The following is a 27,326-nucleotide window of genomic DNA, read 5'->3' on the forward strand; positions in this document are numbered from 1 at the left end:
TTCAATTTATTTCCAACCCCGATGGTAACAATCTTGTGGCCTTGTCGTTGTCAAACGGTCAGGGCATGATTAGAAAGAAAATATGCTACTTGTGTTTGTAAGTCTTTCCGCTCGAGACATAAACGCCATCCCCAGCTGACCGTTTCCTATGGCGATTCTGCTGACAGGTGTGGTCAAGCAGGTGGGCGGCCTTAGTGCGCTTTGTTGATTGCAACTCCGGTAGTTTGTGAAATTGAAAGACTCGCGATATGTTCTGCTCACAGCACAGCAGGTAGAACATGGCACGCAAGATATGATACTCCGGCTCAATACTATAGCGCATCCTTCGACAGTATGTTAAATAGTGCACAAACGTCTCGGGCAATCCGTCGCATATCTTTTCAATCGGCGTACTTTGCTTCACCTCGTGAATCATCTCATACTTCTGAGGGCGAGACGACGCTCTAACGCCCTGCCAGGGAAGCGAGCCGCGCAAGAGGTATATCAAGGTGTAACCGAGCGACTCCATATCGTCCCGCCGGCTCTGGGTATGCCCGCGGTGCGTATTAAGCGAAGCGTATCGTATCGTGCCGACCAGCGGCTTGTGTTTTCCATTGTGCGGGACGTGCCGCACGGAGTCACTGTCCCAGAAGCGAGCCGCTAGCCCATAGTCGATGAGGTGCACAATATTTATCTTCTGCCGGTATCCAAGCACAAAGTTGTCCGGTTTGATGTCCCGATGGACGAAACCCGTGGTTTGGTGGAACTGTTTGAGCCGGTTGATCATCTGCAGCGCCAACGGGATGACGGTAGTAAGTTGTAAGCGTTTATTACTCATCTGGAAGAGCTGCTGCAAGGAAGGTCCGAGCCGCTCCATCAGTATGGCCGGTTTATCGCGGACTTGACCCATCTGGTAAATTTTCGGGATGCCCTCCGTATTCTTGGCGGTGTGGAGCTGTTGATACAGCTTGTACTCTAGGCGCAGCAATGAGATCTGCGAATTCTGCACCTTTAACGCAACTTGCTGCTTCGAAACGATGTCAACTGCTTTATACACTTCACCGAAAGTACCCTGTCCAAGTTTGCTACGGACGAGATATTTTTCAAACACCATCTCGTTGACTAACGTGTCATCGAAACGGTTTTCATAGTTTGTCGATGCTTGCAACGCCATGTTTTACGCAAAACTTCGCAATAACGAACTGAAACACCGAGTAATAAACGGGCTGCTGCCTAGCTGTGACGGACGAGCTCCAGCACTTGTGCGCAGTGAATGATGAGGTGCTCCAAAGCCTACTGCGCTTGTTTCTGTTGTTCGTCTTCACTTGTCGTTACCATGGATGCAACGTCGAATAGTGTGATTGTTGTTCAGTCCGGTTCACTCGGTCCATTTGATTTAATTTGAAAGGTTTCCAACGTTTCTGCAATGCTCCGAAAAGTTGTTTACGTTCCTGGATGATTGACAGCCGATTGGTGAATTTAAAGTTTGCACTTGAGTACTTCACTATGTCACCGCGATATATTCTAGTAATATGGATCAAGTTTGATGGGTTAATCTCATTTAGTCTCGATGTTCTATCGCTGTACTCCGTTAAAATTCTTACAATTCTTCTTTACTAATTCATACGAAAGGAAAGTGGTGGAAATCATAATTTTGACTCGATCATTTTTTCTCGGTAAGTATAAGTTTTAATTCCTATCACTGAGAATTGAGGAACTTGAGGTACAATGATTTACTTCCATCAATACAATTCGAAACTCATCATGTGCCACCTGGCGCATACAACGCACAGCCAAGTAAACAACTTGCCACTTTCCTGACGAAGCAAATGCGTTAATACTTCACTTCCAACGGTAAATGCGTACCCTTCTGGTCCATCCACGCCAAGTAGGAACGGCGTGGAACGTCTTTTCCAGCCTGAAACCTGTCCTCCGTGGTTGTGGACTCCCATTCCGGTTTTTTCGCTTATGCTGCAACGGGTTTCCCCACGACGGAGCAACGCATCATAAAATCGTTATTACTCGTCGTCGTCAATGGTGCGTTTGCAGCCGTTTCGATGGCGATGATTCAGCTCAGGTTGTGCGGTGTTAAACCATCCTATGTTTTTTTCTGGCAAGCTGTTGCTGGTTAAACTCAATCCATTCTAGGTTTGGTCTGTTCGATGTCACAGCTTCCCTGAAATATATCGTTTCTTCTTAAATGGTTTAATAAGTTTAAAACAAAATATGCGGACTTAACTAAGTGTTAGTAATATATTTAACTAATTGCATTCTTTTCAAGATGCCATGTTTTCAAGGATTCAGCGAGCATACACGTTTTTAGCATACGCTGGCGTTTTAATTTGTTAACGATTTTCGTATTCAAGCGAACGACCCGTTTGATTTTTAATGCTCATAAAGCTCGGCTCAGACATGTGTCTACAGCAGAGGCAGCGTGCGTCCAAAAACGGTTATGTAAGTCGATTCGCAACGATCATCTGGTGCTTGATTAAAGTACGGTTCTCCAGAAAAAAACCGTTTAAAAAAATGTTTTCGTTTTTTCTATATTTCAATGAAATTTATGTTTATATACAATTTGTTCGGGACACCATAAACAATTGAAAAGGCGTCCCAATTTGAATGTTTCGTGTATGAAACACCCTTCAATTGATACGACATTGGGATCCAATTTAAACTCATACTAAATTGATCGGCATTGATGGCAGCAAAATATTATACATCTCTAAGCGCTGGTTGTAATGCGTTATATTTCTCTTACAAAACCTTCCATTCAGACAATTTTAGGGCCATGCTGTTGAGATACAGTAAGCCAAAGGCAAGAGACGAATAATACCACTAATTATGAAATCAATCGATCCTCATACGCGGAGAGTAAGATGGGAAGGGTGCGGTTATGGTGTAAGTAAAGTGGAGATTATGCTACAATTTATGCAAGCTGCAGCCATTTTAGCGGCCCTTCCTGCTTGAGGTTCGTTTTGCTGTAAACTGGTTTTCTTCATCCAAGCCCCTGCTCATCCTTCCGTCCAATGTTGATGTATTCTATTATTATCGATAACCAGTTTAACGATTTGGCGTGCATTGGCTCCGCCGATAATGAAGCATATCCGGCCGATCCAGTTTGCTACTGTGTACTTACCGGCACTGCTTTGTTTCGTACTCAGCAACATTGGTCGGATCTGGTAAAATGTTTCATTCAATAACAGCATTATGGTTCATATTCAACTTATTTCTATTGATTTCAAATTAAATGTTTGTTGAGGACCCATCGTAATACAACGTGGTTCAGTTCTCGTGGTTCGAGACAAAACATCCTTCGAGTCTATTTTAGAAACAAGATGAAGAAGTTGCGAAACCAACGGGGCTTTTCCAATGGTTCGATGGTTGCTCAATTGACCGTGATTGATTTTAACACCCCCAATCAGCGACCAATCAGACAGCTCATTCTGCCCCAGCTTTACAATGTTTTGGCAATTTTTCCGTATTGATCATTTTCGTTCCGGTTTTAAGAACAGGAAAAACTATCTGTGTGCTCTCTTATGCTGCACTATGGGAGAAAGTAGTTATAACTTGTTTGTTTCTACGTGAGAAGATAAACGGGAAGAAAGCATAAACTTACTCAACTACGAAAAGTTGCGCATTGGCATTCGACTGCCATCAAAATAAAAACAAATTTTAAACGTATGTTTCAGAGAAAGAAAAAGTTTATGTGGGAATTGAAGGGATATAAACGTATATTGCGGGATAAATTGATTTTGTTTGGTAAGCACTTGTAGCCAGAGCCAACCATCAACTATTGTACATTGTTTTTTTTCGATATTCGGAAAATTTTTCATTTTTTTTTTAATCGTTAACAAATGAACGGTACAATAGTGTTGAACTTAAATTTTCAGCTGACACAAACAATATATAAAAAAAAGCTGATATGCGAAACAGAATGTCAATTCTTTTGGAAAAGAAAACTGGACTGCAATAAATTAACTTTCGTCCTTGACCAGATCCTTTCGGTGGGACAAAGCATATCCTGTTTAACATAAAGTTCCGTTACATATTCTTGTCTCATTCATAAAATGCCTGGACATTGTATGTCAAATTCCTGTGATCGGTTGAAGATGGGCTGCAGTCTTCAAAACTATAAACCGTCATTGAAATTAGCACAACCAAATTGGAAATGGATGTTTTAACTTTGCTTTTTAAAGTGCATTTACTTTCACAGGACAGGAAGCAAATGAGAAAGGTTTTGCCCCCAGGGAGGCGAGTGGTGGCAAACGCTCCTACAAGCGGTTGACAGCGAACGGACAGACCGACATCGATGAAGATCGCAAAAACCACTCACACGTCCACCCAAAGGAAAGGAAGGTGGAGGTGGATCCAGAGGAGATGCGAAATCTCTTCTCGCGCTGACACGTCCTAATTGTGGTGCAAAAGTGGGGAGTATGGGGGGAAAAAAACCAAACAACACAACATCGATGGGGTCTGTCTGACACACCGAGAGTTAGTGGTGGTGCGAACGCATTTCGCCACGCACTTTCTCCCGCCGTGGCCCAGCATTTGGCGCCCCAGGCGGTGTTGGGGACGCAAACACTCCCCATTGAACGGCGCGAGGTGATTGTGTTCCAATCTCGCCCGATATGCTGGGGAGATTGGATTGTTGTGTGCAAAAGTTGCACTATTTCCTACCTTCCCCACCTCAAGCCCACTTTCCTGCTGAACAGACGCCTCTTTCTCTCTGTCCCTCTGGCTAGCTATTTATGTGCCCTCCTTTTCACTACCTTCATTGTTGCCGCCTGTTCGATGCACGCGAGTGCTGCTTTTGGAGACGCGTTCCGCGAGGGAAAACCGGTTGGTCCGTTGGGTCGGAGCAGTGGTTTTAGGGGTTCTATTCCCCGCTGTGCCGCCATCCCGGAACGGGCGGATGGCGCGACGGATCCGGACCACTAATGTGTCGCGGCACCAATCTTCGTGTGCTCTGTCTGGATGTAACGAGTTGTGTAGAGAAAAAAAAGGATACACACACACAAAACCAGTAACACACGGCCTCATTGGGCCATGCATTTCCACGAGAATTTGATTCTTATTTTTAGAAGATTTAGACCAACGCGTAACGAAAACGCCTCGGTGAGATCGGCTGCGAAGCATAAGAAGCGAATGCAGCAGCATTGCTCGAGCGGATGATAATCCACGATTGAAGTAGACCGATGCAAAATCGGGCGAATTTTCAATCGTGCTTATCATCAACTACAAGTCGATGAATGCAGTGCAAACATTATTTCTAGATAACAAATTGATATTTCGTTCTGTTATGTGCTGTTCCTGCATGATTTATGTGAAAACTCCGATCGCAGCTATAAAATCAGTTATCATATTTGGGAACGATTTTTGACAGAAACAAAATAAAACAAAAATGCGAGGATTCTATGTTAGTAGAACGTTGTTGAGGGTTATTTTAAATGTGTTCGGGTTAAAAGCTCGATGCAGGAATAAACCCAAAAAAAGTATAAACAGGGATTTAACGGGCTGGAGATTGTGATGGGAGGGTGCAGATTCAGGATCGATCGGAGCGATCAACTCATTAGCGAGAAGAAGAAAAATGGCGATTTTACTAACGAGAAAAGAACATGCCCAAACGTGTTTGTTGGTTGGATGCCCCGGGGTGCGATCTGGCGCGATCATGTTCCAACACACCCCACATGTACACACACACACACACACACACCACGACAGGGTGGCGGCGGTGGGTCCGAGGTGGGCTCCAGCACACACATGATCAAATGCCCAGCACCGGAGAAGGAACGAGCAGCGAGAAGGTAATAAAGGAACGCAAAAGAAACTGGTTTTGTGATGATTTTTTATGCTTTCTTCATCACCTGGATTCGGTTCTTTGCGCGTCTTAGCTCGCTGGAAGGGGGTGGTGGGAGGATGAAGAAGGTTCATCTCGGGGTCTCCATCGCAGCAGTTTGCCACCCCCTGCTCCTACCAAACCCCCTCTTTTGGCCCTGTTTCATCTTCTCCAGCGGTACGTTCATTCGGTTCATTCCTGTGGTTTGCTACTCCCCATTTTTCTCGCTGTTGATCGTCCACGTCTTCCTTGCAGTTCTCCCTTAAGACACAGACCCCTTTCGTGTGGTCCTCATAAACACTCACTTGCGTTTGCTTTGTTTTTCATCCGTTTTTAGACCTCCCGTGCGCCTTCGTCTTCTTATGCTTACTTTTCGATGCAACTTAGCGCGATCTTCGACGGAGATTTTTCTTTCGTTTATCTTTTTTCCCTTTTCGCTTTGTTGTTGTTGTTCGCGCTGTGCTTGGCTGGTGTTAGTGACGGTGTGGTTCTTGTTGTTGCGTTGTTTTAAAACCGGAATGGACAACGATGCAATGATAAAAAAAACCAGCGAGAGAAGGAGAAAAAAGTAAAGGAACAAAGCACAAAACAACAACAACACCGATCGTTGGGGCGCGAACCAAGAGAAGTGCGAAGATGTGGAAAAGGCGAAGTTTAATTTACTCTGGCTGATTCTGGAAGTGGAATATGGAGAACCAGACTGATCTTACACCTACCATTTTTTTTGTCTTCTTTAGGGTGAGGCAGGTTTTGTTGAAACTTTTTTACCCCATTTTCCTACATGGGGGATGCAGGATGTTCTCAAGTTGTTATATGATGGACACTGCACGCTGGGTGACGTTGAATACGGGGGGGCTAAAAACAACGTGGTTGAAAGATCAACACCTTTTACGCGATCAGTTTTCGGTCACCATTTCTTTCTCTTAATTTTGTGCACGAAACAACGGCAGCGAAATGTGCACTTGTACAACTTTTCTACAATGCTCGTTGTTTGTTTATGCATTTCGTCACAAAAACTCCTCACGTACACACGCACACAAAACAATGCATTGCCGGATGATGCATCCGTTGTATCTTCAGGGTGGGGCCGGGAGAGGGGAGCAGGAAAAAGGCACCCCCTTTTCCTTACGACTCAATCGCCCGCCGCATCCAGCAACATTCTCCCCATCTCTCTATCACTTTCTCAGGTAATGCACCGCACGAGAGATTCAAAAACCTGCCCTCCGGACTCCCGCTGACTAGCCCGGAGCGGAGGTAGGTGGGTGAGGGAACGGAAAACATGCGAGGAACATGCGACGGCAGACAAGTGGAAAAGTAAAGCGCACACAGCCAAAAAGAAAGCTTATCCGCGACGCCGCGAGGCCGCACTAGGAACGTTAAAATCACATTTGTCACCACCAATTCGGCACAAGCACACTCACCTTCACTAGATATTTATGCTCGGATGAAACGCGCCCGGCATTTATTTTAAGGCGTGCACACGAACTGCGAACGGGGCTACACGAAAGTCACATCCGAACGTCTACGCGCCACGGCGATCACTTAACGACTGAATGAAATAAAACTGAAAACGGAGTTGTCAGGAAATCAAAATATTTACCATCCAACCAAGGTTACTTGAACGAAGCTGTAAGCGCTTTGGCCACAAGTTGATGAAATAGCTACAACAGCAATTTTTTTACTGTTTTATTAGCAAGCAAACAACTTTTATTATCGGAATGGAAAATCTATCGCATAAATGAAGGATATTTTAACGACAATAAGTGTTAGCAACATTTTTTCAATTCTTTACCGAAAATTAGAGAATCAACCATTCACGGCAAGTGTCGATAAAACCTAGCTCCTGAACTTAGTTACATGGACATAAAAATTGCACCTGAACTTTTTGAACTCAAACTTTTTTAAAAAATTGATCGTTTTGTTAAATGTTTTCAAGGCGGTTGTGTTCAATTTAGAGCCACTTGCAATTTCAAACATATATTTAGGATTTTTAATCTGTTACAAATAGATAGCCAGAATGGTTTTGGGTTGCTCATTAGTGTAACCTGAACCTTGCGGAAGTTAACGAAGTTTCAATTCATGATATAAATCATTAGCTAAGGCTTTTTTTCATTAAGACATTTTATATACATCGTTATACGACAATAACAATAGCAGGGGAAAAACAAAAGTATTACAACCCGTAGTCGAACGATCAGCTGGCAAGTTCAAAATTCTTCCGGTTCAGGATTTACCAATTGACCTCACCTCAACTGATTCATAAAAAAACACACATGCGCGTCGCAGTCCAGACATATGGAGAGCCTAACAATCCCCACCTATCACTTCGCTCGGGGATCCATAAACGATGGACAGATCATTAATCAGTAGGGTTTGTTGTACTTATATTGGATAATTGCTAGAGATTGGCATTGTTCACAGCGATAAGCATATGTTTGATAATCTCTGGCCATTCCCTTCCCTCTGCTGTTCGTTTGTATCTGTCCCTTTTCGATCCGTCCACGTGCGCTCACAAACGCCCTCTCCTCGGGGAGGGTCGATTTAACATTCGAATCACATACAAACCGTCCGCATGTTCCGGCTGAATTAGTCGAGCGCCGTACGCGCGAAACGAAAGTCCCGCGCGGATTACGAACAACGCAAGCCAATGACAATAGTCGTGCGCGAGCGAGGTTCGTTGTGGATACTGTGGAGAGCTCCTCGGCAATGGGGTGGTTCGAAAGGTTCACGTTGTTCTGCGTAGTGGTCGTGATCACGACACTGTCCCTCATTCTGATCGGGTCGGTAGAGCTGTTGCATAGTTTCGACGATCGAATCAATGGCGAAAATAGAGCTCGGTTGGAGGAATTTCACACTTTGAGAGTGCAGGAAGGTACGTCCCAGCATACCCACGTGCCAGCGTCTCACGTACCACTGCTAACGATCGTCATACGATCGATGAAAACGAATTACGAGATGCGAAAAATCATTCGACATACCTGGGCCCGAGAGGACTTCCGTTTGGATCATAGATTTGTGTTGGTAGCCAATGAACACGTGAAAAAACACAACATCAGTGGCTGGTTGGCTCGAATCAATCGGCGCGGGACGGTTAAAAGAGCGCGATATTTCCTCTTTGTCGATGATGCAACTTTTGTGAACACGCGTGTTCTGCTCGAGGCGCTGGAATGGACGATGCCGACGAAAAATTTCGTCCTCTGCGCGGCGAAGAAAAGTGCCGTGCGAAATCGCACCACGACCATCTGTGACACCACACGCCCTGTGCTGCTTTCCGGTGACATTGTGCGAAATGGCCCAGACAAACGTGCCCAACAGCCGGTACACGACGGTAAACGGCTGTACTTGAGCCAGCGCGATACGGAAGCAATCTTCAATCAGCAGATAGTCGATATCTCGCGGCTTATATTCTTCTTCAGTGCCCCATTGGATCAACTTTCATCCATATCGATGCCACCGGCGCTCATGACCGAACGGTTGTGGGGAGCTGTGAATGGAAACTTTTCGACGATAGAAGCTTAAAGTGTTGCTACAGTTATAAAAGAACCTATTCTCAGGGTATAAGCGGAAGATTATAATTTTTAATTGATGCAAAAATTTCCTCAATACAAGTAATTTATACAACCATTTTACTGCGATGTCGATGAGTAGGGTAGACACATTTTGTAATAGGAAAACAAAAGTACAATATGGAAACCATATGCGAAGAATTGGATCAAGAATCTGACGAATTTAAAGTTAAAACAGTGTTGATTGTTAGAAAGCGCATAAATTAAGTAAATATAAAGTATTTCAACAACGTCCCTGAATTATCATAAATGGTAGTCATGAGAAAACCTTTTTTACACTACAGGAAAGTGACCACAAAACAAAATAAATTGGGTTGTGCTAAACCCATTTCTGGATATCTGACAATCGTTTGCTCGCGCTGAATCTAAAAAGGAACGTTAATCTACTGAAAGTCAAATGACAAAAAATTTATTGAAGTAGTGTGATTTCAAAAATCACGTTTTCAATACGATTTCATACATAAAGGGATTGATTGAGTGGAAATGCAGTAGTCGTTCGTTTGTCGCTCACGAGTGAATGCTTCGGTTGTGTACCTGGGTGTTGCGATCCCCCTATACGAAATAGGCGGCCAGCTGAGCCATCTTGTCCTTAGGCTGTTTGTTACGCCCACGGCCTCCTTTACCTCCCCGGCCGCGGAACCCTCGTCCACGCCCACGGCCACCGGCTTGATTGCGACGCATTTCGACAGCTTTGTGCTTTTCCACCTGACCGGGGAGAGGAAAAACAAAACAGACAAAGAGGGGATGTATAAAGCGGTGTTAAAGGGATCCCAAGGCGGGATACGATAGCGGATTCACTTACCAAAGGAACGAAATCGGCGAAACAGAAGAGGCAACCCTTCTTCTCGGTAACACCGCCCTGGAAGGGTGTTTTCTCCTGCTTATAGATGGCGGTCACCTGTTGAGCTCCACATTCCTCACACGAGTCGGCTGGAAAGGGAGAAAAGTGTTTTGTTAACCGTACGCAAGCGATACGCAGTTTGATTTGTGGATGAAAATTACCTTCTACCGTAACCTTCAGTGCGTCGTCGAAACAACTAATGATGACATCGCACAGCCCGTTGCAGACCAAACGCCACGTTTTCGGTGCCATCGTGCAGTCGAGTACCAGCACACCCCGGTCACACTCGAAGCAGCTCGAAACGCCCAGCGTCGAGAGCGAGTGGGCACAGGTTGGATGGGGACAGCTGTTGCAGCCGGAGTTCTTCGGCATGTCCCTGAATGGCGGATGGTTGTAGCAGTACGGGCAGAGCGGGAACGATTTACCCTTCGCACCGTTCGTCCATGCGACCAGCTCGAAATCATCCAACGGACACTTGAGCTCCCGGTACACCCGTATGATACCCTTCACCGGCAGGGTGTACGTTTCATCGCACGTCGAACAATGCAGCCGGGCCGGTTTCGACTGGATGTACTTCATGTAGCGGCGGCACTTGCCGCACCGGGACAGCGACTTGCCGGACGAGCAGAGCGACGAGAAGGTCGCTTCGAACAGCATGTCCATGTTGCTGATGTTCTGCACAAAGTAGAGGAACTTGAGGCGGAAAATCTCGACCGCGTGTTTTAACACCAACCGGTAGTCGGCGGAACCGTGCGCGATGAGATTCAGCTGTTGTTCCAGAGCGGAGCGCATCGTTGGGAGTACAAGCTCGGGGTCGATCTGTAAATAAAAAGGGGTATAATATAGACCCATTCGTCGGGAAGGTTTCTTTGGGTAAAGTACTGCAACTACCTTTTGATACCCATGCACAAGCACAATTCCAAGATTGGTCGGAGTGAGGGTACGTCCACCCCCGATGGCGACATAATTTCGCTGGCAGATATTGTTTATATGCACCGGAATCGACGCATCCGTCCCGATGCCATGTTTTTCCATCAGCGTAATCAGCTCGGACTCGGTCAGATAGTCCGGCGGACCGGTTTGACTTTCCACCAGCCGAATATCGTTAATCTTCACCTTGTCCCCCACCGTATACTGGTGGCCGAGTTCGTTCTTTCCGAAGCTTTGCCACGTCATTACCTTCGTGAAACCCGGATCGATCAGTGCGCTGGTGGTGGCCGTAAACAGTTCCCCACCGATGCGGAACTTGGTCGTGTGCGACCGATACTTGAGGTCACGCGAGATGGTACCGAGAAAATGTCGACAGATGTAATCGTACACTCGCCAGCTGTCGCTTTCCAACTCGTTGCGGAAGGCCAGCTTCATCGGCGTGATGGGAGGATGGTCACCGGCGTCATTGCCCTTCCGCGGATTGTTCATATCACGGGCGATTGCTTTCGCCTCCTCGCCAAACTCATTGGAAGGTTGTAGAAGTCGTACGACTCCACTGGAAAAAAGAAAGGAATGCCCAGCAATTGAAAATGTATTAAGGACTCAAAGTTTAAAGACATCATTACTTCAGATCAAAATTTGCAGGATATTGAGTTGTTTCCGTTCGGGGGTAGCTTATATATCCGCGTGTGTAGAGTCTAAAAACAACAGATAAATGAGTTAATTCCAATTCGGGGTCCAGAAGAGTGCCGCATACTTTTCCGCTATCTGCATTGCGGTGTGTGGACCGATGCCTAATCCAGAGCTTGCCGCTCGCATCAGTTCGACCGTATTGAGTGCCTGTGGGCGTGTACGAGCCTGTTCCTTTGAAGTGACCGCTTCCACACTGAAAAAAATCCCCGTTAAAGCCAGTTAGTCCTTGTGCAACGAATTGGTTTATTTTGTCGACATACTTACACAGCTTCTTTGTGTTCCTTGACCTTGTTTAGGTATATGCAGGCGATCTCCTTTTCAAACACCCTTACTCGGTGCCATTCGAGCTTCACCTCCGGATTCTCGCCCACCGCCACCTGTACGTACCAGAACGTCTCCGGTTTGAACGTTTGTATCTCGTCGTGACGCTGCACACAAAAGCCAAGGGTTGGCGTCTGGCACGGACCGTACGATATGAGGGACGAGTCGAGATCGGCGTACTTGCCCTGGAAGAATCGCGTTTGAAACCGCGTAAATGCGCAACCGATGCGCAAGTCCAGCTCCTGTCTGGCATCGACGGACTTGGCTTCGTTTTCGTTCGGATGGATAAGGTTATCCATCGCATACTTGATGTCCTTCTCCGTGATGGCGGAGAACTTTGCGCGGTAGGTGACGCGGTTGGAAGATACGTTGTGGATCGAGCCGGATACGGCCGCCATCACCTCGAAGCAAATGTTTTCACCCTCCTTGTCGCAATCGAGCCATAGGATGAGATAGTCGCAACCGCGAGCTTCCTGCGACAGGAAGTAGGGCATCCGGAGGTTGGGCGTGGACTCTTTCTTTTCCGTCGGACAAGCAAACAGTTCCGCCGGATCGACACGGTCCCACGAGTTGTACTTGCCCACAAACTCCAGCCCCATGATGTGGCCGCAAACGGATGTCATCTTGAAGCGCGTCACTTCGCCTTTAAACTGGCCCACCCATTCGTGTACTGAGCAGGCATTATTAGAACCTTAGGAGGAGAATGAGTGGAGAACATGAATGGAAACGATGGGTAAATAAATCCTGCACAAAACGTTAAACAATAACGCCATCGTACCTTTTCGTACCGAACACTTCCCATTGCTCAAAATGTTCGCCAGCGATGCGGCGAGCGACGGCTTCTCCGCCACCATAAGTGCCACTTTCATCGTGGATGATTGTTGGGTGGATACTTTTGCGTTTGAATACTTGGTTTTGTACTACAATTGTAAGTTAAAACAGCCGCAAAAATCGAGTTGTGCGGTATAAATAATGGTTTCGGCGTTTTGGTCGTCACCTTTTTTATTTGACAGATTGCATTTGTTTGACGCAAAGGGCTAACTCGGCTCACTTTGAGCTGTCAAACTGATCTAGATGAAATGCAGGGTTAATTTCACGGTTATTGTTTTACCTTTTTGTGCGTATATTAAATGAACAATAGAGAAATATCAATTTTTTTTCAAATCATCATAAATTATAACCATCTGTTGTTAATTTAAATTTGTCTGGGATGTGACGAATCCTTTGCAAATATTTTGGTCTTTTAGGCAACGCTGCTGTCAGTTCCTGCGACATTCGCGGACGTGCTTAGCAGTCTAAATATTATCAGCATTCTTCGAATTCAGTCATTTGCATTTATCGCTCGGTTTGACTGTGTTTTTGATTAATCGCGGGACTTGTTCTGTATTTTAATTACTTCGGTGGTCGTAAAAAGGATTTTTTTTCCAGAGGTAACCATTATCTTAGCACTATCTTTCCGGATCATTTGGTGCGACACAATCATTGCATTGCGCACCGCTTTCAAAGACCGGGTGAACAAAACAATAATCCGATACGGATATTCTTATCGCTCATTAGCAAAGGTTACAGTGTTACGAGGAGGGAACGCCTTTCACAGTGTCCGTATCTTATGTGTCAGTAGTAAATTTGCCTTCGTTACTTGCAGATTTACGTTTTGCATCCCGCACCTGTTCCGCCATGTTCCGTTTGGTAAAATCCGCCAGCGTTTGCCGGGCGTTCTCGGCCGCCGGTCTCGGTGCGAGAAACTACTCCATTCCGGCACCGAAGTCCTCGCCGGAAATCCTCTACACTGGAGTAGGTCAAGGGGCGGGAGTTTTGCTGTGGTTTAAACAATTTCCTAATGGCCCGGTTCTTATCGTTAGATTTTCATCAACAATGAGTGGCACAAAAGTTCGAGTGGTAAAACGTTCCCCACGATCAATCCGACCAACGAGAAGGTGATTGCCGAAATTCAGCAGGGAACGAAGGCGGACATCGATCAGGCCGTTGTCGCCGCCCGGGATGCCTTCCGGTAAGGAGACGACTGTTGTGGAGAGGACGAAGAGAAGATAGTGATTCTTATCTACGAATTTGCTTCTAGTCTCGGATCTCCGTGGCGTCGTATGGATGCCTCGAACCGCGGTCGGCTTTTGTACCGCCTAGCTGATTTGATGGAACGCGATCGTGTTTATCTGGCGGTATGTGGGCTCTTACTTTTTTTTTTATAGAAGTTTTATAAATGGTGCTTTTTCCCCTCACAATTTAGAGCTTGGAAACGTTGGACAATGGTAAGCCTTATTTCATGTCGTACAATGCCGATGTCCCAATGGCCATCAGCAACCTCCGGTACTATGCCGGCTGGGCCGACAAGAACCACGGCAAGGTGATCCCAATGGATGGGGAATTCTTCGTGTACACGCGCCACGAACCGGTGGGTGTCTGCGGACAGATCATTCCCTGGAACTTCCCCATCCTGATGGCGGCCTGGAAGTTCGGACCAGCGCTCGCAACCGGTAACACCATCATCCTGAAGCCGGCCGAACAGACTAGTCTGACCGCTCTCTACTTGGCCCAACTGACGAAGGAAGCCGGTTTTCCGCCGGGCGTGGTTAACGTGGTGCCCGGGTACGGCGATGCCGGTGCAGCCCTCGTTGACCATCCGGACGTGGACAAGGTGGCGTTCACTGGCTCCACGGAGGTTGGCAAGAAGATTCAACAGGGCTCCGGACTGGGCAATCTGAAGCGAACCACCCTCGAGCTGGGCGGCAAGAGCCCGAACATTATCCTGTCCGATTCGGACATGAAGCACGCCGTAGAGACGTCCCACTTTGGGCTGTTCTTCAACATGGGCCAGTGCTGCTGTGCCGGATCGCGCACGTTCATCGAGGACAAAATCTACGACGAGTTCGTCGAGCGTAGTGCCGAGCGGGCGAAGAAGCGGACAGTGGGCAATCCGTTCGATTTGACCACGGAGCACGGCCCGCAGGTGGATCGGGAGCAGTACGACAAAATCCTCGGTCTTATCGATACCGGTAAGAAGCAGGGTGCCCGATTGGTGGCGGGAGGCAGCAAGGTTGACGACATGCCGGGTTACTTCATCCAGCCGACGGTGTTCGCTGACGTGCAGGACGATATGACCATCGCGCGGGAGGAGATTTTTGGCCCCGTCCAGCAGCTGATCCGCTTCAAGTCGCTCGACGAAGTAATCGAGCGAGCCAACGCGACCGACTATGGACTGGCGGCGGCCGTTTTCTCCAAGGACATCGACAAGGTAAACTACCTGGTGCAGGGACTGCGTGCCGGTACGGTTTGGGTCAACACGTACAACGTGCTGTCGGCACAGGCTCCTTTCGGTGGGTACAAGATGTCGGGCCATGGTCGCGAGAATGGAGAATACGGACTGCAGGCGTACACGGAGGTGAAGAGCGTGATCACCCGGATTCCAGTGAAGAATTCTTAAATTTGCATCACTCTTGGAACAAATGAAACGCGATATGGTACTGAAAGCTACTCTTGAGTAGCGTTAAAAACGCACAAAAAACAATTACTTGAACCAATAGATTTTCATCAAATGAAACATCACACAGTGGTTAAACTGTACGCAGGTCGAAGTTTTTTATACCTCTCTTTGGGCCTTAAATGGGGTTTTAAATAAAGTTATCTACGTCATACATACATTCTAGCCTTTTCGAGACATAGTTTAAACGGTTCGAAAATAATAGATTAGCATCAGATTTAAGTACAAAAACAGACAACATTGCATTTATTCATTCGATTAAAGGTTTTGTTTTCAATTCTTACACATAAATCAATCTAAGGTGTGTTCCGTCCGCTCCTAGGACCGAGGGAGGAGATTTGTGTAGTTTGAGTCCGTTTGGTTGAAAGATTTCTTCGCTGTCTCCACCTGCCTGGCACTGCGGGTATGTCCCTCTTACCCTAGCTATAACAGATACGAAATCGACAAAAAACAATCGACATAGTGTTCCACCTGCGAGAGGCAACCCCTCTCTCCGGTTCTGTTATCATAAAATATTTACTTTGTGTATGTATATCCTTCTGTTGTAATGTGTATATAATGGGCATCAAATGGGCCAGTAACAAGCATTTAAACCTCGCCGGTGCGCGGAGTCTGTATATCGTAACTGGTTCGTACGTTCGAAATAATTTGATTCTTGTGTGTTTTGTGCATTCTTCCCGCCCGAACGGGGCTTAAAAAGTAGGTCTGCTTTTCGGAACAAATTGTCACGCCGTTGTCAATGCAGCTGCAATGCGAGTGCATATGTTTTCTCCGTTTGTAAAATCGTTTTATAGTTTAATCTTTTCCTACATTGACATGCATCCCGCTGCATGCCCGCTAGGTAGTGTAATGTAATCGATTGGTGCGCTTGCTACCCTGATAGCAGTTTCCGGTTCCTGGTGACGCTCGGTCATGCAGGTAAAGCTTTACGGTTTTCTTATAGAGTCTCTTGGATTAATGTGCTGCGAGTGCGAACGGGCGCACCCCGTGGTTCCGGTAAGGGCGCCATCACACGCTGGTTCTGCAAAGGACATGAGAGATTTGTTTTGAGAACAACGGGGTACTAGACTAGAGTAAGTTTAGTAGAGCGACGAAAATAAAATACAATCGACAGGTTGAACTTAAGAAGTGTTGGATGAAAATAGGACCAGATTCCAAAAGAACACATAAACAGAAATACCGTCAGTTCACCTGGAGGAGACAAATAAAGTCAGAACTAGGAGAAAACAGAAAAGTAAAACATAAAACGCACTTCAACAGAACGGGTGGGAGCAGCTCGCTAATCGGAAATATCAAATACAACTGACTCAGGCGGTGCCGGCTCCGGGGCGGACGGGTTGGCATTTTTTTGTACTACAAAGCAACGGCGGAACCAGCCGGCTCCGGACCGGCCATTCGCCGCGTTGGCCGCGCCCCCGTTGGCGGTGTGATTGGTGGCACTGGCTAGGAGGTTGTTGTTGATGGTCGCATTACGGTTGGTGTTTCTGGTATGGGGAAAAGGATAAATGAAGTCACTTCCGGATAAACTAACCGGATGAATCCCACGTTCGGATGGGGTGGTGTTTTTGTGTCCTACCGATTAGATTCTCCAGCGTTTGGTGCCTCGTTGGCCGGAACCGTCGGATAGCCGGCGGAAAAGAGCGACTGCCTACGAATCGCCCAATCGTGGTGACCACGCAGCGACAGATACACGCTTATACTCTTCATCAGCGCCGTGCGGACCTTAAAGGCGGCGGAAGAAACAGGGCAGACCATGTAGTAAATACCGCCGGGGACACCTCGGTAGTTCGTCTTACCTCGCCATTCAGGAAGCAGTAGAGCAGCGCGATGAAGAACCCCTGGAAAGAGGTAAGGAAGTGCGTCACGTACGACCAGATGGCAAACTCGAGCGCCGTCTTATCGAGTGGTGCCTGGGTCATGTTAAGTATGTTGGTGATTCCAAGCAGTGGCACGAGGACAACTGCCGCCCGGACCGCCTTACGGACCTGCTCGACATCGCTAGTGTGGCTCTGGCGCAGCTTAACGATCAGGACCCTTATAATATTTAGTAAAAATATAAAATTCAACTACAACGAGAGCGAGAATGAGCGAAACAATAGTAATCTTTCGGAGAGGGCATTTGGAGAACACCTACCACGACTACTGCTAGTCTTGGACCTTCCAAAATCCAGTAATAAGGCGTCAAGTTGTATCCCCACCAGCATCTACAGAAAGGAGGACCAAATTGAACAGTTGGAAAGCAAACGTCCTTCCGGTCCGGATGGGGTACTTACTTCTGCTGCCGGATGTACTGCGCGGTTGTGATGGCCCAGATGACGGTCAGCACGACCGGTCCACCCCAGCCCACGACGGCGTAAAGCGTATGTGGAAACCTTCCCTGGAATACCGTCACCGTCACTACGTTGTGTAAATATAGTCCCTCTATAAACATCCACATAAACATGCAGGTCCTGGCGTACTCGAGCAGCACGTACGAGGCTTCGCAGAGGAATGGCTGTGGACGGATGGCGCGGAAACCGGTTGGGAACATCAGCGTGCGGATCAATTCAGAACCCGGAGAATACGGAATAATTCTATTTGATCTCTTCCGTTCCGTTCGGAACTTGTGACTATGGTAAATTTGCATAGCACAAGGATCAAGAAGGCGACGGAGGCAACGCAAGAAAAAAAAACCTCAGTAAGCTCCTCCAAAATCAAACGAAAGACGTACACGTGTGAGCCGGGGAAAAGATGTCAGCCTTAGATTGCACATGTCTCAGCCATTTCTGCACGTCGGGTTTTCGAGTGTTTGGCGAGTTTCGCTTCACAAACGAAGCGTGGCGCGGGGGCGGAAAACGTGGCCATGTTACATCCCATTGACTCGAATGATCCGGCAGCACCGTCTTCTCAGCACACGTGTACACGCTCGATTTTGGGATGCTTTTTTTGCCCCACGCGTTCGGTACAATTATGAAAATAATTTTTATTGCGAACGTTTGCTTACAGTGTTATCGATTCCTTGTCGGGAGCTTTCGTTACCAAACTTTTTGCCGCCGCTGCGTATGATCGCTTGGTCGATGTACAATGTCAGGCGGATCACCACCTGTATCACCATGGCAACGAATAGATTTTTATGTATTCTCGTCCGGTTGTTACGTAAACCCCTGAGAAAATGGTGAGATTGGTACGGAAAAGGGTAAGTAAAATATCAGGTTAAATAGTAACAACATGAATATAAAGTCATTTAAGGAGATATGGGTCAGTGAAGTTTTTAAAATATCTTTCTTCTCTTTTGGACAAATCACTATGAAAACTCATGATATAATTTTTTTTTCATCTGGTGTGTTAACATCAATGTTTAAGATGAGAAAAGGAATAGACAAAATGCTGCTCTTAAATAGATCTTTTAAGTTTCAGACCATAGAGAAGGGTAAAAATGGCAACCAGTTAAAATCAAGGACAGGAAAGAGTGGTTACTTGATGTAAGTCTGATTTGTCTTATGCCATCATGTTTAAATTTTATAGATTTTGTAACGCGTGCTTAAACGATCTTTAGATCTACGTTTCAATGCACGCTTCAAGGACATATCTCATAAATGAAACCTTTAACCACACACAATTAGAAGCCAGCTTAACTTTCTCTTTCGTGCCTATAAATACAAGAGTGTCCTCTGTATGTCACACGAAAATGAGGGTCATGTGAAGATCTTCTATGTTTCGATACTCTCCAAACAACGAGAATTAAACAACCGCCGCGCTTAATCTAATAGAACATCCAATATTCATAAGTAACAACCAATTGAACACTGGCGTTTTCTTCATCAATGTAATTGAACTAACGGCCAATCGAACCGAGCTGAGATTGGAGCGAAAGTGAAGGCAAGCAAGGATCTGCCTATGAAGTCGTGCATTAGTTATTCCAGCAGGCTGTCACACGTATGGACGTAATTTAATTAAGTGTCTTCAACATCGACCAGCTATTTATACACCGAGATAGAAGAACCAGTGTCCTAGCAAGGATTGAGCGATTTTGTCCTAACTTCGTTACCGAAACTGAGGCGTCCTTGGTATGAGAAGTTTCGACGCTCGGAGGCGTGCCTGGGAAATGGCGGTGTTGGTACTTACCTAAACTTGCAAAATATTATCAATGAAATTATTAACGCTACGAGTGAAAGACTAAATCCAACCGTTTCCAGCGTGCGCGTCCGTTCGGCTATGTCGATTTTGATCTGCGGGGAAAGAGAAGTGAAGAAAACCCCGGCGGGAACCGGAGCAGAGGAGATTTATTTGTTTTGGGAAAAACTAATTTTCGCGACCCTGTGCAAGGGCAGTAGGGTGATGAGAGGGTGTAATTTTCGTTGGCCCCCTTTCGCCACCAACGTCAGCGCTTGTCAGCGCGAAATGTGCGTCAGACTAGACGAAAGCGGGCTCGACGAGCAAAACAAAAAAACAAAAGGATGAAGGACGTGAAGGCATGGTGATACAACATGAAGCGGATGCAGTTGTCGCGTACATTCGCGTCGTCGTCGCTGCCGCCGGCGTACAGTTTCCTAAACAGTTGTATAACTTCCGGGCTGTAACAGGGCGTATAGTTGGTCCATCCGACGAGGGTCGCCGGGGAGCCCGGTTTGCCCTCCCACTGGCCCTCGGCGCTGCATCGTCGTTCGGCGAACTCTGCAATGGGACGAGGAAAATCGGATGAATCCGTTGGGAAGGGAAAGTCGATTGTACAATGCGCTTTGAGCATCGTTGGAGGGAAACCATCGTTTCAGTCCCAGAAGAAATCCTAGTACTACTAGCCCCCTCCTCTTCCGGGTGGAAGCTTGGAACTTGGTGGCATTATTGTCTCACAAACTTTATTCGCATGCCGGTGGAAGGAGCTTCAAAGGGAGCCTCCCAATCCTGTTTGATGTGTATGTGTGTGTGTGCGTGAGTCGTTGGTGTGGACGTTGAAATCGGTCGGAGTGAATGCAACAGGTGTGCCCGGAAAAGTCGGAAAAGTTTTCACTGTGGTAATTCCTTTTTTAGTAAGTTTTAATTGTTAGATTTTGTACCGAACGCTCGGTTGGTAGTTGCAGTCGAATTGAGGCATAATTAAATTGTGGTCAATTTTGGGAAACACAAACCGTAATGAATATATTCTCCCCGACCCGACCGGGTTATGAGAAACGCAATCCAAACTTCGAAAAGAAATGGTTAGCAACCGCAGCTCATGAGGTTGCGGCCCACAACCGGCTTACGTAAAGGCACAATTAGCGTAACCGTTATGTCTGCACGGACTATAAGTTATACGATTCCATTCCCGGTTGGTGCGAGAGAACTGAGGTACCGACAGATTAACTTCCGCTTCAATCGATAACGGTTCGTTAGATCATTATCCTGGTCGGGGGAATGTTCGGAACGAAACACGAGACACGCGTGGGGCTGGAAATTTGATAAGGCTAGGACGAACCGGTAAGGTCCTGCAGAAAGCGTCGGTACAATACCACCGGAAGGTTCGGGAGAAGCCGGAACGGATCTCTGGCTCTGTACCGTTGCGCAACACGGGATCCGAACCACCGAACGAGTGTACCGAACATGTGTGGAGGTTGACAATCACCCTTGCAGCAGGTGCAAGGGACGAGTGGGGGGTAGGACCGAGCAACAGGTTGGAACGGCGCTGGTTACGCAACGGTATTATCTGCGGCGGATAAGTGGGTGCTCGGGTTGGCTCCACTAAGACAGATGCAGCCCCGTAATAAATATACTCAAAAAAGGGTTGAAGCGAAACGAGGGAGGGTTTATTATTCGTACATCCTTCCGCTGTACGTTTCTCTAAGCACGGGCAAACAAAATGGTTATAGAATCACAGGGAAATCGAGAGAAAAAAAAACCCGGGTGGAAAATGGTTGCTTCGCCGAATTCGCGGACGGATCTTGCTTTGACCTAGTCGCGATTTTTATGCGATTGCAAATCAACGTCCTCAACCGGTGGAAACCCCCCGGCGGCGGCGGCCATCTTACGGAGGTTGACAAACAGGGAGGCAGGTGGCACGCACTGAACGTTGGTTACTCCGGGCAAGCTTTTTATAACCAAATATCCTTTTGCTGTCCCCACCACAGCTTGCCTTCCTTTCGTGCGGTGTATGTTGTTTTCTTCGGCGCTTATGTACATTCCCAATGACGGCATGTTTACGGCATGTACCAGAAACTCCTTCCATCCCCCCAAAACGGGAAATGATTCGGTGGCAAGCGGCGGTGAAAAAAGGATCACTTTTTAATAAGAACCCAACCAACGGAAAAAAGGCCACAAATTCGCAAATAAACGGCATGAATGCGGGGATTAATGTACTTAACGTGCACATTGTGCTCTCGCCCTCGCTTGGGTAAACAGTGCCAACACCCCCGATGGGTTGACATGGAGTTCGACTTGGTTCGGAGGGATTCGAGAAAAAGCGCAGAATTTTCTTGCGCCCCTGCCAGCTATGTAATACTTTCGTCTGAATTCTATTTTTCATTCGTATTTCAAGCAAGTCCTTCCCAGATTTCCGAGGCACCACTTACTTGAGGTATCGATTCCGTGTGCTGGAGGGCATCGCTGTCTTATTGTCAAGTTGGCTGGCGTCGGTGGCCAGCACAGTATGCTGTCCCACGTCCAATTGCAGTAAGGAACTGGAGCGAAAGAAAAGAATAGCGTTAGATTCGCTTTAAGAGGTTTCGGTGTCCCCAAGTGCCCAAGTGCCCATCTGGACCTACCTGTAGTCGGTATAACGAACTCTTCATACTTAAGGGCACATGAGTCAAGCGTGGTGTTGATGAACAGCTGGGTCGCATCAGTTGCGCCAACCGTGGTCGCAGTAGCGGCGACAGTAGAAGGGCCACCGATTGTCGACACCATGGCGGACCATATCTCCTGCGGGTTCGGCCGGGACACGGTGGCACGACGAGGTTGGGCTGGTTCGATTCCGACCGCAGCCGCCACGGTCAACTGCACGCCGATGGTTGGCCGATGGGTGTGTGCGGTGACCGAAAGCGGTCGGTGCAAGGTCACTTCCGAGTGGTCGAGCGGATTTGCAGCTCGGTGTTGTACGGGCCGAGCGAGTTAAGGTATTCCCGATGGGCGTATTTCGGGCGATTTTCTTTCCCTTCCGCGATCGTCCAGGGTTCGTCCGCTCCTGTGTGGTGAAAAATAAAAAAAAAAATAAAATAATGGTTTTAATACTTCAGCTAACTTCCCCAGAGTGTGCTTAGGAAGCGGCCTGGAGTGCACATTTTGTGGTTTGCATCAGTGCAGCACGTTGGCATGGCCGTGATGGGAAAATAACGCTCCGTTCGTTGGCAGGCTAAGCTGGCACATCGTTTGCCTATGGTAGTCTTTCCCACTGATATCACTGGCAGTGAAAGTTGCCTGCCATCGCTTCAAGGAGCGTGGCACAAAATGGCGAATAACCTCCAGTGCCAGTGCGGAGAGTCCTCTCCGCACAAGGAGAGCTTAGTCTACTACGAGGAACGCCCGTACGGCCTCCGGAATGACTTCGGCTCGGTGATACTTACTCCAGTGAAGCGGACAATAAGCGGAAACGAAAAATTCCCTCGTCCACCCGCAATGTCCTCCCGACCCATTTTGCTCTACCAGGCACGACGCTGGAAACGCGCGGATGATGAATAACATTATGAAGAGGATAATGAAACCTCCTTGGAGCGTCCACGAGAAGAGGAAACTGCAAAATCAGGACTTTTTGAAGTATTATTTCAAGTGTCATCAACAGTTGCTATTATGCTCCCCCGCTGGTGGAGCGAGTCATCACAATCGAATTCCGAGCGGGGGTCGGCTTAGAGGAGCGAGCAAACAGAGGAACGCGTAACGAAGCACGGGAAGAAAAGAAAAGGGCATCTTAAATCAATAGTTTCAACGTCTGATGGTTCGAATGTGGTTTGAAGTTCCTTCTGGTGCTGTCCTAGCCACTAGCATGTGGTTTAATTCTGCTTCAAGTTTGGTTAAACAACAAAATTATTCTTCAACTACTTCTACTATTATAAACTAAATTCAAAATTCAACTAACAATTGTGTTTGGAAACACTATCAAAATGAAAAGAACATTGTGCTTTCATTCATACAATTCAAGATATGCTTGCCTTTACAAGGAAATTTTTCCGTTCTGTAGTTCCGGGAAAAGCAATTTAAAAATTCATTCATGCCCGCTACCTTTCATTCATGCCAGCAGCAGCTCATTGAACGCGAAATGCCATTGTCAGCGGTATCCACCGTAAAAAGCTCATTAACCATGGGATCTAGACGTAAGTACTCGATAGCGTTGTGTTAAGTATCGTCTTTCCGGCATAGGGCCTTCACTATTGATTATCGATGAGCATCAGCAGCAGGATGAGCAGCTTAAAGCAATCATGAAAGTGCGTAGCCATTTTGCAGCCAATGTGAACAGACTCGCGCGAAATATTCAGTGGAGGAGGACAACGTTCGTCTGAATAAATCCATCATTAATTTACGAAAAGAAATAAATACATGCATGGTTTCTCAAGTCAGGCGGGAATTGGGTCATGTTAATAAGTAATTCAAATGTATTCAGCCAATAACAAGCAAGTTGCCGTTTGGCTCCCTTAACAACAAAGCTACACAAATAATACGTAATTATGTTTTTTTCAATTACCAGCTTTTGTGGAAAAAAATGATACATGTAATGTATCCAAATTTCCTTGCTACGTAATTTTGTTTAGCATTTCCCAACGGACGGAACACGTGGTCATTTGTTTTCTATTTTACTTGTTCTGGCTACAATCAATGAGACAGTCAAGTTAGCTACTGAATTTCTGCTGAAATCAATCCTATATAGAGTTGTGATTCTGTTTACACAATTTGTTTAACATTTTCATTACAAACATAACGAGTAAATATCAATGATCATCGAAAAGCATTTTGACTGGTTTCGAAAAACCAAAACAACGCACCAACCGACAGACACCATATGTTTTTGACAGTTAATACGCACGTGCAACACTTCGACTCGAGAGCGGCGTACATTCGTTTGTTTACATTCGCTGCGGACGATTCGTGCCGCACCGGAGTGCCATTTTCGTAGTGAAAAGTACAATGTTCCGGACGATGGAAGTGATACGCATTTGCGCTAGAAGAAGCGGACCCTCGGTGCTACAATTTTACAGACGCTTCAGTGTGGTTCCATTTGCACAGCAAAAGTTATCACCGGAATTGCTAGCACCACGCGGAAGCCGTTCGCTCGAACAGCCGGCACCGGAGAAATTGGCCATCGGTCCGGCCGATGAGCTTGCGGCCGAAGACGAGCTGCTGGATAACCGTAAGAACGTACCGAATCTGAAATTAGCCGAGCTGTTGAAAGATGTACCGCGTACAAAGTTGGCGCGAAGGGCCGATGATGGGGGCGAACGTAAAAAGCAACCGCCCAAGCCGACCCATAAGAAGACCGCCATTGAGAAGGATACGCTACAGATATTGCAGCATCGCTACCAGGACCCGTGCGAGTCGGAGGAGCGGTACGACAAGGTGTTGAAATTACGCTACACCATTCTACAGTCGAACGATGACCGGTACCGTGATCTGATGGCGCTGATTGGCTCGCGGAAATATCGTGAGCGGGAGAAACGGTTGGTGCTGGAGGGAAGGCGATTGATAATGGATGGCTGTGCCGCCGGTTTGCACTTGGAAGCGGTCGTAACGAGCGATCTGAGGCTGCTCGCCGACTTGCGGATGAAACCGAAACCGAAAGATTGTCCGTATTTTCTTGTCACGCGCCAGACTATGATGGAATGGTCTTCGTTGACTACCAGCCCGGGGTTAATAGGTAACGTTGACCTGCTTCGTCCTATGACCAAGTACTTGAACTATCTGATAATTGATTTTCAACGTTTGTGTGTCACTTCTCCCCGTAGGTATCTTTGCCGAACCACCCAACCTGGCCGATGTGATCGCTCGGAATGCTGCCGGTAGCAAGCGACTTCCGCTCACGGTGGTTTGCGACAACATACGCGAGCCAAACAATCTGGGCAGTGTGATACGGAGCTGTGCGGCTGTGTCCGCCCAGGAGATTGTCCTGCTGAAGGGCTGCGCCCACCCGTGGGATCTTAAGTGCTTGCGTGGTGGGGCCGGGGCACACTTTCGCGTACCCATCTATGGGCCGAAGGAGTTGTACCAGTTGCCCGAGCACACTCGTACCAGCTCGATGTTTGTGATAGCTGACAACAAGAGGAAGAACGATGAGCGTGAAGGGTTCCTGTGGCGTCATTACGACCGCATCGATTACGGAAGTGCTGACCATGTGGTGCTGGTAATTGGCGGTGAGACGTACGGCGTCAGCGACGACATAAGAAAGTATGTGGCTTCGGGTTTGGGGGAGGGATGAGGGGGGTGAGCAAAAGCAGTACGCAGTGGATAATGATTCCTGTCTTTCTCTTTTATCTCCCCTAGACTGGTCCATCAGCTCACGCAGGCGACCGATGGGCAACTGCCCGATCGAAAGTTCTTGGCACACATTCCGTTGGCGAATGGAGTGGAAAGCCTTAATACGGCATCGGCATTGAGTATTATTCTCTACCAAATGAGGCGATCACTTTTGGCGATGGAGGAAACATAATGATGCTGTGAAATATGTTAGTTCATTAGAATAAAAAAGTGAAGCAAGTAACCATTACGTATGTCATTGGGTGGTTAGTGAACAAATCACAAATTTGAATTAAGGATTATTGTAATATTTTAGCTGTTAGGAAATATTCGTTTTGTTTTCCTTTTTCGATATTCATTAAAAAACTCTAAAACACAATTTCGGTAACTTGAATTATATGTTTATATTAATTCCAGTTAAATTTTTATCTAACTAGGGTCGTAAAACTTATTAGAGCTGTACATAATGGAACAGAAAACTATAAACAGTATTGATCCTGATGGGTGAGCAGTTGTTTCATTTAATTAAATTCCCCAGTCACAAATTCAATAGAAAAGCGATGAATTAACTTTTAATTAATTGAAAGTTAAGTTAATTGACATGAACCAATTTTTCATTCCATGATGTTTAGAATTTTTAATTTGTAAACAATGGAATATTTCAATCCGGTTTTTTTTCAATTTCTATAGCAGTTTTTTAAACGGTAAGATTCTGTTGTTTTCAATGAACGGTATTTTGATTCACTACAACAATGTTTCTGGATATAATCATTTAACATTGGAATGCTTTCCGTTGGATGTTATGATAAAAAGGAGAATGTTTTTGTTATCCTTCGCGCTGTCCATCGATGAAGAATTGGGGCGTTTCGATCGAGGCGCCCTTTATTAACTGTTTTATACGGGAATGGTGAACATCCTTGAGAAGACTGCCTAATCCAATTTTCGTTACTCCAACTAAACTCGGTTCCTTTTCGTCTACGAGTCCAGTGGTATGCAGCGCACAGAAAAGAAAGCGAATATAAATGCAAAGCATTAATCTATGGTTAAGGCCAACTTGGATGATTATTCTTTATTCCCGTAACTAATTTAGCAACGTACTACGGCGGCACCGTAGATCCATTAATGTTTGATTGGATAGACTTCGAACAACCCCCGCCGACTTGTTTTGGCGCAAATTTTGTACATCCAACTTAATTTCTGCTTATGATACCGTGCCCTTTTCGGGGCTCTGTTTTCACCGCGCTTTCCAGCGAACCCTTTTCGATACTACCCCGATAA

General features: G+C 46.6%; 5 protein-coding genes across 5 annotated transcripts; 2 read left to right on the forward strand and 3 right to left on the reverse strand.

The window, feature by feature from the left end:
- Positions 1-85: 85 nt before the first annotated feature.
- On the reverse strand, positions 86-1,153 carry LOC131260640 (casein kinase I-like). The gene has a single exon (XM_058262412.1). It carries the CDS (start codon positions 1,151-1,153, stop codon positions 86-88), a length of 1,068 nt encoding a protein of 355 aa, XP_058118395.1.
- An 8,612-nt stretch (positions 1,154-9,765) lies between these two features.
- Positions 9,766-13,134, reverse strand: LOC131271328 (DNA topoisomerase 3-beta). The gene is made up of 8 exons (XM_058272722.1): positions 12,945-13,134; positions 12,110-12,857; positions 11,910-12,038; positions 11,779-11,850; positions 11,114-11,708; positions 10,384-11,041; positions 10,184-10,311; positions 9,766-10,086 (listed from the first exon to the last, which is right to left on the reverse strand). The coding sequence occupies exons 1-8, from the start codon at positions 13,033-13,035 to the stop codon at positions 9,934-9,936; spliced, it is 2,574 nt and encodes an 857-aa protein (XP_058128705.1). The 5' UTR covers positions 13,036-13,134; the 3' UTR covers positions 9,766-9,933.
- A 349-nt stretch (positions 13,135-13,483) lies between these two features.
- Positions 13,484-15,910, forward strand: LOC131260024 (aldehyde dehydrogenase, mitochondrial). The gene is made up of 5 exons (XM_058261676.1): positions 13,484-13,596; positions 13,812-13,960; positions 14,029-14,177; positions 14,247-14,343; positions 14,412-15,910. The coding sequence occupies exons 2-5, from the start codon at positions 13,844-13,846 to the stop codon at positions 15,603-15,605; spliced, it is 1,557 nt and encodes a 518-aa protein (XP_058117659.1). The 5' UTR covers positions 13,484-13,596; positions 13,812-13,843; the 3' UTR covers positions 15,606-15,910.
- Positions 15,911-16,052: 142 nt separating this feature from the next.
- LOC131260025 (PDF receptor) lies at positions 16,053-22,517 on the reverse strand. Its single transcript, XM_058261677.1, has 11 exons — positions 22,376-22,517; positions 22,184-22,291; positions 20,155-20,315; positions 19,767-19,870; positions 18,646-18,805; positions 17,936-18,156; positions 17,797-17,866; positions 17,459-17,728; positions 17,239-17,384; positions 16,915-17,146; positions 16,053-16,853 (listed from the first exon to the last, which is right to left on the reverse strand). Exons 1-10 carry the CDS (start codon positions 22,515-22,517, stop codon positions 16,942-16,944), a joined length of 1,587 nt encoding a protein of 528 aa, XP_058117660.1. The 3' UTR covers positions 16,053-16,853; positions 16,915-16,941.
- A 2,166-nt stretch (positions 22,518-24,683) lies between these two features.
- Positions 24,684-26,288, forward strand: LOC131258444 (rRNA methyltransferase 3, mitochondrial). The gene is made up of 3 exons (XM_058259764.1): positions 24,684-25,452; positions 25,541-25,979; positions 26,076-26,288. The coding sequence occupies exons 1-3, from the start codon at positions 24,726-24,728 to the stop codon at positions 26,239-26,241; spliced, it is 1,332 nt and encodes a 443-aa protein (XP_058115747.1). The 5' UTR covers positions 24,684-24,725; the 3' UTR covers positions 26,242-26,288.
- Positions 26,289-27,326: the final 1,038 nt, after the last annotated feature.

This window comes from Anopheles coustani, chromosome 3, assembly GCF_943734705.1.
Source record: "Anopheles coustani chromosome 3, idAnoCousDA_361_x.2, whole genome shotgun sequence".
In the NCBI taxonomy this organism is placed as follows: domain Eukaryota; kingdom Metazoa; phylum Arthropoda; class Insecta; order Diptera; family Culicidae; genus Anopheles; species Anopheles coustani.

Bases quoted from the DNA above. Each gene is read 5' to 3' on its own strand.
- LOC131260640 (XM_058262412.1), bottom strand. From the start codon at position 1,153: ATGGCGTTGCAAGCATCGACAAACTATGAAAACCGTTTCGATGACACG.
- LOC131271328 (XM_058272722.1), bottom strand. From the start codon at position 13,035: ATGAAAGTGGCACTTATGGTGGCGGAGAAGCCGTCGCTCGCCGCATCG. The intron at 11,851-11,909 runs GTATGCGGCACT...TGTTGTTTTTAG, and splicing joins GCAATGCAGATAGCGGAAAA to ACTCTACACACGCGGATATA. The intron at 11,709-11,778 runs GTAATGATGTCT...TCTTTTTTCCAG, and splicing joins CCTGCAAATTTTGATCTGAA to TGGAGTCGTACGACTTCTAC.
- LOC131260024 (XM_058261676.1), top strand. From the start codon at position 13,844: ATGTTCCGTTTGGTAAAATCCGCCAGCGTTTGCCGGGCGTTCTCGGCC. The intron at 13,961-14,028 runs GTAGGTCAAGGG...TCTTATCGTTAG, and splicing joins CGGAAATCCTCTACACTGGA to ATTTTCATCAACAATGAGTG. The intron at 14,178-14,246 runs GTAAGGAGACGA...ATTTGCTTCTAG, and splicing joins GCCGCCCGGGATGCCTTCCG to TCTCGGATCTCCGTGGCGTC.
- LOC131260025 (XM_058261677.1), bottom strand. From the start codon at position 22,517: ATGGTGTCGACAATCGGTGGCCCTTCTACTGTCGCCGCTACTGCGACC. The intron at 20,316-22,183 runs GTAAGTGGTGCC...GTCCCATTGCAG, and splicing joins ACACGGAATCGATACCTCAA to AGTTCGCCGAACGACGATGC. The intron at 19,871-20,154 runs GTACGCGACAAC...CTTTCCCCGCAG, and splicing joins GCAGCGACGACGACGCGAAT to ATCAAAATCGACATAGCCGA.
- LOC131258444 (XM_058259764.1), top strand. From the start codon at position 24,726: ATGTTCCGGACGATGGAAGTGATACGCATTTGCGCTAGAAGAAGCGGA. The intron at 25,453-25,540 runs GTAACGTTGACC...TTCTCCCCGTAG, and splicing joins TACCAGCCCGGGGTTAATAG to GTATCTTTGCCGAACCACCC. The intron at 25,980-26,075 runs GTATGTGGCTTC...TATCTCCCCTAG, and splicing joins GTCAGCGACGACATAAGAAA to ACTGGTCCATCAGCTCACGC.